This window comes from Pimephales promelas, chromosome 20 (assembly GCF_988280905.1).
Source record: "Pimephales promelas chromosome 20, fPimPro1.hap1.1, whole genome shotgun sequence".
Lineage (NCBI taxonomy): Eukaryota > Metazoa > Chordata > Actinopteri > Cypriniformes > Leuciscidae > Pimephales > Pimephales promelas.
Genome location: NC_142788.1, coordinates 13,751,338 through 13,763,805, shown reverse-complemented (window position 1 = coordinate 13,763,805; position 12,468 = coordinate 13,751,338). Strand labels below are relative to the sequence as shown.

At 39.3% G+C, this 12,468-nt stretch overlaps 1 protein-coding gene across 1 annotated transcript in view; it reads left to right on the top strand.

Annotated features, from left to right (window-relative positions):
• eif4ba (eukaryotic translation initiation factor 4Ba) overlaps positions 1-3,016 on the top strand; it is a 58,322-nt gene extending 55,306 nt beyond the window's left edge. Inside the window, exon 15 of the mRNA XM_039652046.2 lies at positions 2,091-3,016. Within this exon, the coding sequence (XP_039507980.1) occupies positions 2,091-2,168 (78 nt within the window). The 3' untranslated portion in view covers positions 2,169-3,016. The remainder of the gene's footprint in view (positions 1-2,090) is intronic.
• The last annotated feature ends 9,452 nt before the right edge of the window (positions 3,017-12,468 follow it).

Below are 12,468 nucleotides of genomic sequence, written 5' to 3'. Positions count from 1 at the left end.
TCACAGAAAATTGCTTACATTCACATACAAAATGATGGTGGATAGTGACATCTGGTGGGGAGGTTGCTAATTGTTAACTAGCAAGCATTTTTTTCTGATATGTTGCCTCAAGCTTTTTTATAGAGAAAACAAAACGCACAAATCAACCAAAGAACAAAACTGCTTTTATGGCTTATCATTTGCAACATAACTTTCCAAATATCCAAAACCATTATATGTGCATTGTGCATGATGGTATATTTACCAGTTGATAACTCAAGAAGAGCTTATAAAATGTCTAAAGGTGTCAAAACAGCGGCAGGTATTCCTCTGTAACACACACAAATTAAATGAATAGTTCAACCAAAAATGATAATTCTGTCAGGAATTACTCGCCCCTCCTGTTGTTCCAACCCCGTAACACTTTCATTCATTCTCGGAACACAAATTAAGATATTTTTGATTAAATTTGGGAGAGCTGGCCCACTCGTCCATAGGCTATGAGGTAATTGCATCTGAAAAGTTACATTGTTAAAATAGTCCAAGTGCTCAACCTTAAGTTTATCAAGCGACAAGAATTCACGAGAGCTCCAAGACGCATGCGCGAGAACTGAGATGATGACACACACACACACATTTAATGGGAAAGAGTGAAAGGTCAGCCATTCATTTTGCGGCATTGATAAGGCACTTTTACGTTTTCTCGTTGCTTTCTCACGATTCTCACATCCAGGAAATGCACCATTTTTATTTTATTTTATTTATTTATTTTTATTAATGCCAAGGTATCATAAAATACAATTACAACGATGTACAAGCTGCACACAGCAAAATAATAAAAGCAATATTGCACATATCCATATAGTCATACTATATAAAAAAATAAAATAAAATAAAAATATACACAAAAAAAAACAGGACAGAATGCTTTAATAAAATAAATTAAAAAGTTCAAACTTGGTCTTAAGAGCTTTAAGGTTCTTGGATGAAAATGCTTTGGATGTATTGCTGGACCTCTCCTCTAAAAACAATGAATAAGGGATTCTGCTTCATAAATTTACTACGGTGAATGTGAAATTTTGCAATAATAGATTAACAATAAAATGCTCGTTAAATTTAGCTTTTTGTATATTAAAGAAATATTTTAAACCATTTTAAACACTACATCGAGACCCATCTGCGTCATCTTCTCAGTTCTGGGGCATGCGTCGTGTTGCTCTCGTGAACTCGCGTCAGAGGCCCACACCAAAGAAAATGAATAGGTAAATAAAGTTTTTTTTTTTCCCCCGCACAAAAAGTGTTCTCGTCGCTTGATAAACTTAAGGTTGAGCCACTGTAGTCACTCAGACTATTTTAACAATGTCTTTACTAACTCTCTGGGCCGGCAGATGTCAATTACCTAGCAGCCTATTAAGGAGTGAGCCAGCTCTCCGATTTCATCAAAAATATCTTAATTTGCCTTCCGGAGTTGAATAAAAGTCTAACGGGGTTGGAACAACATGAGGGTGAGTAATTACTGACAGAATTTTCAATTTTGGGTGAACTAACCCTTTAAGATCGGCTGCAAGGAGTCATCCAAAACCTGGACCGAACTATTATGGGCAGCCAAGAACCAGGTATTCTTAAGCATTCTGTAATTTTTTGGTTCGTTTAAATCTCTTTTGTCCAGAGTTCGTTTGGAAGCGGACCGAAACTCATCTTTTCAGCGATTTCGAATGGGTCTCGGTTCATTTGTTTGGTGCGTACCAGGGTTCGGATGGCAGCGTTCACACATATCCAAATGAACCGCACTAACTTTGCAATCGCACCAGAGTTAATTTTCATAGAACCAAGCCGGCCAAGTGACAACCTTAAAAGACACTACAATGCACTTTAAGAAAATTATATATTGATTTTTTTAATTATTATTCCTTTCATTACACCGATAGGCACAAACCATCGCTTACATAGTGTTTATTTCTAAAAGTATCTCAGTATCTTACACCACTATCCTGTGTCATAGCAGGCAAAATACATTTCTATGAAAATCACCTGATTTAGAGACCACATATGAACCTCAAATAACAGCCATGTTTTAGTTACGTCTCACTATCCCCTTTTTGTTTTTCCAGGAATTCAGCTCAGCCAGTAAATACGCAGCCTTGCTGATGGACGGCGAGCTGGGAGACGAGGAGCGCGGCGGAGATTAAGAGGTGGACGGACTACACGGACGACAGTCCAAAATGAATTACAAATTAAACCTACAGCTTTCGTTTCATGCAGCACTGAAGGACGCAAATGAGCCCTTTGAGAGCAAAATCCCATTTTAGAGCAACCCCTCCTTTTCAGGACTGAACCGAAAACCTAGTGGGAAATTACGGGACTATGTTTAAAGTAAAAGAGGAAGGATGAATGCTTATAACTAATACATTTTTTTTGGCGGAGGCATTAAAATACGGAATAAAATGCATCCTGCTCCTGCCTACATCATAAGTTGAGTGCATTTCTCATTAGCTTGATTGCACGTTAAGTGGCGGGAAAGTGTAGAATCAGGGAAAAGTGCCACAAGATGAATGTTTTCCCTGACTTTTAGGGCTTCCTTACTTTCCCGAAAGAAACCTTAATGCTGCTGCTTTACTGAGATCTCTTGTCAAGTGAAGGGGTCCATGACCTGCGTCGTTCACCCAAATCTCACAAACCTTGGTTTAATGTTTTAAACTGGTGTTGGCCGACGGTTCTGGTGATTTGTATTCAAGGATAATAGCCGCTGAAAAATGGCCCGCAGCGGATCAGAACCTGGTAGTTTCGGTTTGATTTTTCTCTGCGCTGCTTTAGGCAGGAGACTCACATTTTTCTCACTTATCCTTTGGACTTTTTTAAGCCACTCCTTTGGACTGATGTGCAATAGGAATTAAAGTATTCCTCCTAATCTCAATGTTTCAACAACAGAGACTGCTGCAGCTTTGGGTTGAGCATATATCTAAAGGTAGTGACTTCAATTGCTTATTGATTTAAACTGTGTACCATCTTAAAAACAATAAAAGACTGCATTGAGTCAGTTTGGAGGACATTGTGAATTATGTTGCGTCCCAGAAGAGTGTGACATTTCTTCAAATGGGGAAAGTAATACTGAAGAATGTCATGTTTTTAAATAAAATGAGTGTTATAGGGTCCGAAATTAACTTTTTGACAAACCTGCTAACATTGTGAAGAAAGGGTTATTTTGTATAATATGCATAATACAGCTTATAATTTCAACAATTAACAATAAAGGACAGTTTTGCTAAATATTGCATTTAACACGTTATATACATATAATATAAATACTTAAAGGAGTAGTTCACTTTTTAAAAAAAATTTGCTGATAATTTACTCGCCCCCGTATCATCCAAGATGTCCATGTCTTTCTTTCTTCAGTCGAAAAGAAATTAAGGTTTTTGATGAAAACATTCCAGCATTTTTCTCCATATAATGCACTTTAATGGGAACCAAACGCAAACTGCAAACTGTTCAAAGGGCTTTAAACGATTCCAGGCGATGAATAAGGGTCTTATCAAGCGAAACGATCGCTCATTTAAAAAAAAAAAGTTTACGTTTTATAAGCTCAAATGCTCGCCTTTCTCTGTTCTGTGATGAGCATTTGTGACTCTTCTGTTCAAACTCGTTCATCAAAATGAACAAATCTTTTTTCGAGTCATTTGGTTCATTCAGCTGACTCGGGAAAAGATTTGTTGATTTGATGAGTTCGAACAGGAGAGTCACGTATGCGCATCACAGAACAGAGCAAGGCGAGCATTTGAGCTTATAAAACGTAAACTTTTTTTTTTTTTTTTAAATGAGCGATCGTTTCGCTTGATAAGACCCTTATTCATCGCCTGGAATCGTTTAAAGCCCTTTGAACAGTTTGCAGTTTGCGTTTGGTTCCCATTAAAGTGCATTATATGGAGAAAAATGCTGGAAAGTTTTCATCAAAAACCTTCATTTCTTTTCGACTGAAGAAAGAAAGACATGGATATCTTGGATGACATGGGGGTGAGTAAATTATCAGCAAAAGTTTATTTTAAAAGTGAACTACTCCTTTAAGGTTAATATTGTGAAATGTTATTATGTTATGCAATATATAATTCTGTGAATTTTCAGCCTCATGACGGGCAGATAGTAAGCTAAGTAAGTTGGTGTGGATAGATAGAATAATATCAAAGCTAAGTGCATTTGCACTCATTCGGCACTTAGGGAGTATTCGTTTCGGTCCCTAATGCAGGCTCCTTAACTCCAAAGCTCTGTTTCTCCTAGACCATTGGCATACTTTGAGGTCAAAGGTCACCTGTCATTCAGTCTGACTTTGCTCTGGCCACTATGTTCAAATGACCAGCATCTTGATACTGCTAGGAATGATGTCTACAACACCACCAGCACTTGCTGTTTGTGTATTTATCCAAGATACGAGCTTGGGGGCTGGAGGTTTCTGACAATTATCATTTCCCATGAAAATTCCAGTGGAACGAAGTTTCATTAATCCCAGGATGTTATTAAAGTGGGAATGCAGGATTTTAATAAATAGTTCACCCTGAAGCGTAACTAAGTACTCGATTCAAAATATATTGAGAGGCTGGCGCAGGTTTATTCTGGCTAATTAAAGTTAAATTAGTAACTGAAGGGAGTTATACAGGAAGTAAGTTTTACCGACAGACTGTTTTTGAACAGATTGTGTCCCTGAACCATTTGACGTCTTGTATCAAAACATGATAAATGCTTCTCTGCTCATGCTGTGCGTCCCTTTAACACCCCCTTCATCCTGTGACCTTCTGCTGGACGGAGGCCAAAGAATGTACCCTTCACCCCGGCCTTTCAGGCCTCATTAACTGAGCCCAGGCCCCAAAGGGTCGTCTCTGTTCTTGGTACAGCAAGCCTGACAGGAAGCAGACTGGGCCGTGGGATGCAGACGAGAGAACAGGAACTCGATGTACTCAGAACATCTGCATGTGGTGTGTCTCTTTGACATTTTCTCAGCATCTTTCGGTTTCTGCCTTTCGTATCAATCTATTCTGGTCTGAGGAGTGGTGAACAGCAGCCTGGTCCTCCTTCAGTAGCTGTTTTTTGGGCAAGATTGAAGACAAAGTGAGATCAAAGATTTAGTCATAGCATAAGGGTTAGAGTGTCCAACTGGTAACCTGAAGGTTGCGGGTTCGATTCTCAATACCAGCAGGAAATAACAGGTGACTTTGAGGAAGGCATCTAACCCCCAATCGCAGCAAAATGGCTGCCCACTGCTCCATGTGTGCGTTCACTACTCACTACTCTTAATGTGTGTGCACAAACTTAAATTACCATACTTGGCTTTCACATGTCACTTATTGTGGTGATTTTTCAGTGAATGTTATTCAAATGATAAAAAGTCTATCTTAATGACATCACCAAGGTCACTTTCCACCACATGTGTTTAAAGTGATCGTCAAACTCTAGGATGAATCTAGCCTGGTTAAAACCAGACCATTCTCAGTTGTAACTGAGTTATGGTTTGGCAAAGCGTCATAGACAAATCATTTCCAGAGGGGCGTCACCAACGGACTTCATGGGTAGACCTAAAACCAATCAGAGCGATGAAGGAGATGACGTATGCAGTGCGGCGGCCGGCGGAGAAACATCTCTGACTGTTGTTCTTTGCTTGGTTTTTAACAAAAAGGAAACGTTGTTTGACGGTGGTATCCATCTTTGTAATCTAGGATACAAAATCTGCTTCAAAATCCCAGCGCTATCGTCATCATGTAATGCCCGCCCCAACGTTTCTGATTGGTGCCTCGATTTCGACGGATTTGAAATGGGCTTGAATGAGCTCTTTGCCAGACTTAAAGGGATACTCCACTTTTTTGGGGAATAGGCTCATTTTACAACTCCCCCAGAGTTAAACAGTTGAGTTTCACCGTTTTCGAATGTATTCAGCCGATTTTCGGACATTTAGAAGAATATCAGTAACCAGACAGTTTCTGGTCTCATTGACTTCCATAGTATATTTTTTTCCTACTATGGAAGTCAATGGGACCAGAAACGGTCTGGTTACTGATATTCTTCTAAATATCAGAAAATCAGCTGAATGGATTCGAAAACGGTGAAACTCAACTGTTTAACTCTGGGGGAGTTGTAAAATGAGCCTATTTCCAAAAAAAAGTGGAGTTTAACTTTCAGAGCAAATCTAAATTTGCTGGAAGTTGTCTGGGTTTTCCAAGGCTAGGATGAATCATCTGGTTTCCACAATCAATCAAAAAAAAAATGTTTTTCCTCACTTTGAATTGGAAAATGGGTTCAAATATTGTTTCATGTTGACTTTAATGCAAAAAATAGGGATTAACTGTTACATTAGCAGTTTTTATGCTTCTCTAATGTTGGACTCTTCATACTTCTGATTCTGGACATGTGGATGTTCACACCGGATGTTTATAGTAGCATCCCAACATCCGCCTCACTGCGCATTTCTTGTAAGCCACTATTAATAGCTTAATGCTGCACATCCTCCTTTTGTACCCTTGAGTTTGAGCTCAACACATCATTTTGTGTTGTGCTTTAGTGGCACAGGGTATTGATGAATATTTTTCCTTTCCTTCCCGGTACTCAAGTCTGATTTCCAGCTATTTTAGTTGCAATTTGCAGCCAATTTCCCTCAAATCATAAGAATGTGTCTCCTTTGTTTATCTTATTAAAGTTGCTGATAGTTAAGCAAAATCAAAGATTGTTTATTCATTCTAAAAGTAGCCTAGCTTACATTTACGCCCAGATCTCTTTGTGTACTGGGAGCATTATTGTATAGTGACCGAAGCTACAAGTTTTTAACCTGATTGCTCTTGTCCTTTAACAGATTCCTAGGTTAACTAGGTGAAGTTGGTCACCATACATATGGAAGCCATTTTTGTGGCCCAAAATTGGCAACAGGGCATAGCTTTCTACAGAAACCAACAAACTGCAAGGAATTCTGTAGCCCAAATATATCTTTAAAATATTGTTCTTGGCAAAGCTACTCTTAGCATAGTAAGCAAACAATTGTTGAGGTAACGTAAAATATGATCTACTTGTGTTGCATTCGAGACTGTGTTATTGTTATGTGGTTAAATGAGAAACGCGAGATTTGCTTTATTTGTCATTGGCATGTGATGCAACAATTCTTAGAACTTGGCAAGATTTCCCAGTCTCCCTTGTTTATGAGAAAGTGACTAAATGGTGGTCTTTGAGATTTCGCAGCCACCCTGGTTTGGCCACAATTAGTTAGTTTCATTCTCAGTCAGCATGCTCAAGAGTGTCAAGATCTAAAAATAAAGAACCAAACCAAGCCCTGGAAGATTGCAGGATAGTATGTGAAAACTGACCACTTGTTTAGGAGGAGACTGTGAAATACGCTGCGGTAAACTGGGAAGTTTTCTTGTAAACTCTGGGGGTGTTGAGGTCATGGCTTTGTATAAACAATAGGTGGCCTTTTCAGAGTCTCTCACACGCCCTCTGTAGGTGGGTCATATTGTGAGATCATCCACTTCTAGTTTGATCTATTCAGGCATTGCAACACATGCTGAGGGCTAAATGACTGCTTTAAAAAGGAAAGGAACCATTGCACGCACCTTGAAGTTTTACATTCTGTAAAGTTTTCAAAGGGCAAGATTTGCGGCCACTGTCCTGCAGAGTTTAAAACACTTGAACCAGCTAATCAAGGTCTTCAGAATCGTCAGGTAAGTGTGTTGGGGTTACAGCGAAACTATGTTGAACACTGGCCCTCCAGGAACAGGATTGGACACCCCTAGCTTGATTAGTGAGCCAACACATACAAAGACCTTTAAGGGGAACTAAACCCTGGTCAGAGCCTGACTCCACCCACTGGCAAATGCTGAAAAAATGGGCAGACCCCAGCGGAGATAGGGGGGATGAACTGAGGGGGGCGTGCACCTGAGACCCGAGGGTGAGTGACAGCTGCTGTCAGACTCTAAAACGGAGAGTGACTCAAGTAGCTTTGCAACAGAGCGGTCATTTGAAGTCGAGGACTTTTCTCCCCCACCTTCACCTGAAGTGGGGGAGGTTGAATTGTCTTTGGACACAGGGCCCTAGCAATTTGAGCCACTGACTCAAACTGCAGTCTTAACTCCCGCAACGCGATCAGCATCTGATGAGTTTTGTCGAGTTGATCTCAATAGCCGCGCGCTCTCTGTAAGCATATATTCATATTAATATTTTGCCGCTATGTGAAAAAATCCAGCAAAATGCGCCGGCTCGTTTGTCGACCCCAAAGGATTAACTTTAGCCTAACCATAATAAATTGTGATTAAAATATACATGATCACTCACATCAAGTCCATGCAGGAGGAGCAATGTTTGGCACTGCGTGTGGAGAACTGCGTGTGGAGAAGTTACCATCCTGACCAATGTGCTAAACACATTTAAATCTACACTAACTTGAAGCTATCCTAACTATATGCTACTAACTAACTAGGCTACACAAAATAATCAAAATAACTATTATAAATGCTTTGCTAAATACGGTAGATGCTACAATACTCTATCCTGATCGCTTTCAATACTCGTAATTGATCAACACTAATAAAGCCCCATTATTACAGATCATTAACTAAAAAAAGTTGTTTTAGTTATCCTTTAATTTGCAGGTTCAGGTGTATTTGTTGGAGATATACTATACCCTGCACTATAGTGGCACTTCGGGAGTAAGTTATAGTGAACATCTTTCAGAAAATGAAACCCTGACTGGTTTATGTTGTTTTCCTCCTTGTGCGGCACAGATGCAGGTCCACAACAGAGCCCAAAAGTGACCATGAAAGACTTAGGAATTTAAATAAACTGGAAGACCATAAAAAGTCTGATAATAATTACAGTAAATAGGTCTTCCAAAAGTGCCTTCCCACCATCTAACATTTCCTTCTGACAGGTAAACGTTTTAAAAAATGTATATGTTTTATACAGTATAACTGCGTTTTGGGTGCCTGAAAATGCAAACTTTTGAAAAAGGGTTTCAAAGAACGTTTTTGAAAACGGTTTCCGTGTAAACAACGCAAATCTCTGAAGGCGGTTGATTTTTTTTTTTTTTTTTTTTCTTTCTGAAGGCGTTGATGTCACGCACATGTGCGTATGACTTGACCTTATGTAGCCCCGCCCCTTTTCAGCGCTACGCTCGTTGTCTTTTGACTTCCGGTCTGTGTTTTCACAGCGATCTTGCATATGAATGAAGTGCTCGTAAAAAATTTCCCGGTCGAAATTAAGACATCTGCTTTACAATGCTTATGATAAACATTACAATGCTCATGATAACTTTTGTTAACTCTACAAAAAGTAAATCCACTTCACCAGCTAATTACTCCTCAACAGCGATATGCCATAGAAATATACAGAGCGATCGCAAAAACGGAAGTTCAAAGACAATATTCTAAAGATGACAGCGCCCACGTTTCTCTGGTGCATATAGTCTGTTTCATCCCTATATCAAATGGCAGCAGAATACAGCGTTTTTAGACGTTTTTGTGGATCCGTGTGAATGGGGATAGTTTTGAAAATGGTGTCGTCTGAACGTGGAAAGCTTAAATATTGAGCTTATTGAAATATTTAAAGCGCATATTGTTGTCATAAGTGTACCCTAAAACACTTGTTTTTTTTTTTCATTTTTCATTATTCAATATGAAAAAAAAAGCTAAGCTTCACTATTCGGTTCAGTACAAACCCCTATTTTTAAGTTGAAAGACAGCAATTTGTTCTCACACTGTTTGTGCCTGGACATATACTTCAAATTGTGCAGCTTATTAAGGGAAAAATGTGCTATTACTTTTCTAAGTGACCACTTATATTCTCGTTGGATAATGTACAAATATTTATAACGTGCATGTTATCAGCTGTTTAACAGTGGTACTGTGGTGTTTCAGTTTGAATTTGTTTTCGTCTGCAATTGCTTGTAGTGTCTTTAGTGGCCAATCCAGGGCATTTGTTTAAAAACGGTGTCTCAAGTGTTCACTTAGATTCCCATCTTCCCCCGTCTGTCTATTTATCTTTCCTTTTTTGGAGCATACAGACTTTGTTTTATCCTTCTATTTTAAGCAGTCTCTTCAGCTTTTCTCATGCGTCTCCTTATATTTTCTTCCTTCCTCCTTTCCGTTCTTTTGCAGCAATCAGAAAAATAAAAAAAAGAATTCCAAAGTCCAGACAGAATACAATATTAAATCCCTTCGTTTCCACTCAGTTCATAATTAATCTAGTCAGTGTGTTGTCTTTCTGTCCTCTGTTTCCTGAAAAGCCTCCCCACACCATTAGCAGATAGTGAGTTTTGCATTAGCAGTTTTAGTGAGCAGAATTATATCTGCCGAGGCCTCTGCCAGGAGGACGTTCCCTGCCAAAAAGTGCTCGGCGGCTAATGGCAATGACTGTTTTTTAGTTGATCGCATCTTGGAGGTTTTTCCTGCTGCGATCACTTCAGGTGTTGAAAAACGCGTGGCTGTATGCTAGGCTCATCGACTTCATGGGGTGCCAGAGTCTGTGTATCAGACAAACACATTTCATTAGAAATCATTCAGGTCTCTATTTGCGTGAGGTGATGCATTACTTCTAAAAAATGTTTGGCTTGGCTCTTTAAATAAATGCTTGTCTGCTTTTGTCTATCTCGAGATGAGAATGTGAATTTTAAGGTGAAGTGTGCAATTTTAATATTTTTATCTGGCCCAGTAAGCAACATTAGAGCGGGAATACCTGTTTGGATGAACAACAGTGAGATGGTCATTAACCACTTCAATAAAGTCAAATTTGGATTATTACATGGACTTTTCTGGTAAATGTTGTTTTAAACCTCTTTGACTTTCATTGACATTTCTTTTTTGTGTTCTGCAGAATTAAGAAAGTCTTACAGGTTTGGAAGAACTTGACGTGAGTAAGTGATGAAAAAATGTTCATGTTTCTACTTTAGGATGACCTCCTCGTTCTGTCAGGTTGAAAAATCATTTGGATCAAGTTTAATCATATCTATTTTTTTCAGATGCATGTGATCTTTCTTTTCAAATGGATCTATTAGTTGAATTACTAACTACTAAACATAGTGTTACTTGACTGACCCGATAATGTTTTTTGCTAGAATTTTCAATTGATGATGTTTCCAGGTAGGTCTCATGTGGACCTGCGATCTCTGAACAACAACAACATGGAAGTCTGGCAAAAGCTACTCATGTACCAGAGAAAGGGACTTTGGCATTCTGTAGAGACTTGGCCTGTGTGCATTCAGACAGAGAGAGAGAACAGGAAAAGAGAAGGGAGGGAAACAAGAGGGGCTGAGGAGGCACGAGTGGAATTTGACTTAAAAAGGGTACGATTTAATAGTCCCACAGGGCACCCTGTCACCCCCTCCTCTCCATCTCTTATCCTCTTTTGAGAAAAGAAAAAATGTCCTTAGGAAAACTGAAAACATACAACATAAATGGTCTTAGAGAGGCAGATAGAGATAGAGAGCTTGACTCTAGGAGGCCTTATCAGGGTAAATCGTCTCTGAAGGGCGATTCTGTTCACACAGGTTCTCAGTTACACAGCCTAAGCCCAGCAGCTACACATCAACGCTGCCAACTCGCATACCAGCTCAGCCCAAAGCCCTGCAGAGCTGCGGCTTCCCTTGCTGGTTGTTGTGGTCTGATATGCCATTTCATTTCCTGGTGAATAGTCTTGGTTTCAGCTGGCCTGCTCTAAAAGAATACTGGGAAAATATGCAAGGAAAAAATGAGTGAAATGGATGAGTGAAAGTCAAGAGAAGCATGAGAAATCCTTTTGAGGTTGGAAGAACTGTAAGAGTTGCATGTTCTGCACTGTGGCTCCTAGAGACAATGTATTTTGTTTCTTTGTCTTCATGTCTAAGCCATATTTTGATCATCTAATGATGTGGTGCAAACAATAGGGAAAAGAACAATTTCAGCTTCTAAAGAGAGTATTTTGAGTGTTTTTAAGTACTTTGATATGCAGTCACTAGGAAGTGTTCAGGGAGGTTGCTAAGTTATTACTTTGGTGGTATGGTGTTTTAGGGTTGTTACTAGGGCATTTCTAGGTAATTCTAGTGCATTACGGAGTGATTGCTGGAGTGTTCTGGGTTATTAGGGCATTGCTAAGTGATTACTATAGTGTTATGGGTGGTTGCTATGGCATTGCTAGAGTATTCTCGGTATTACTAAGTGATTACTAGAGTGTTATGGGTGGTTGCTACTGTATGGCATTACTAGAGTATTCTGGGTTAATAGGGCATTACCAAGTGATTACTAGAGTGTTATGGGTGGTTGCTATGGCATTACCAGAGTATTCTTGGTTATTAGGGCACTGCTAAGTGATTACTAGAGTGTTATGGGTGGTTGCTATGGTGTTTTGCCAGAGTATTCTGGGTTATTAGGGCATTACTACGTGATTACTAGAGTGTTATGGGTGGTTGCTATGGCATTACTAGAGTGTTCTGGGTTATTAGGGCATTGCTAAGTGATTACTAGAGTGGTATGGGTGGTTGCTATGGCATTACTA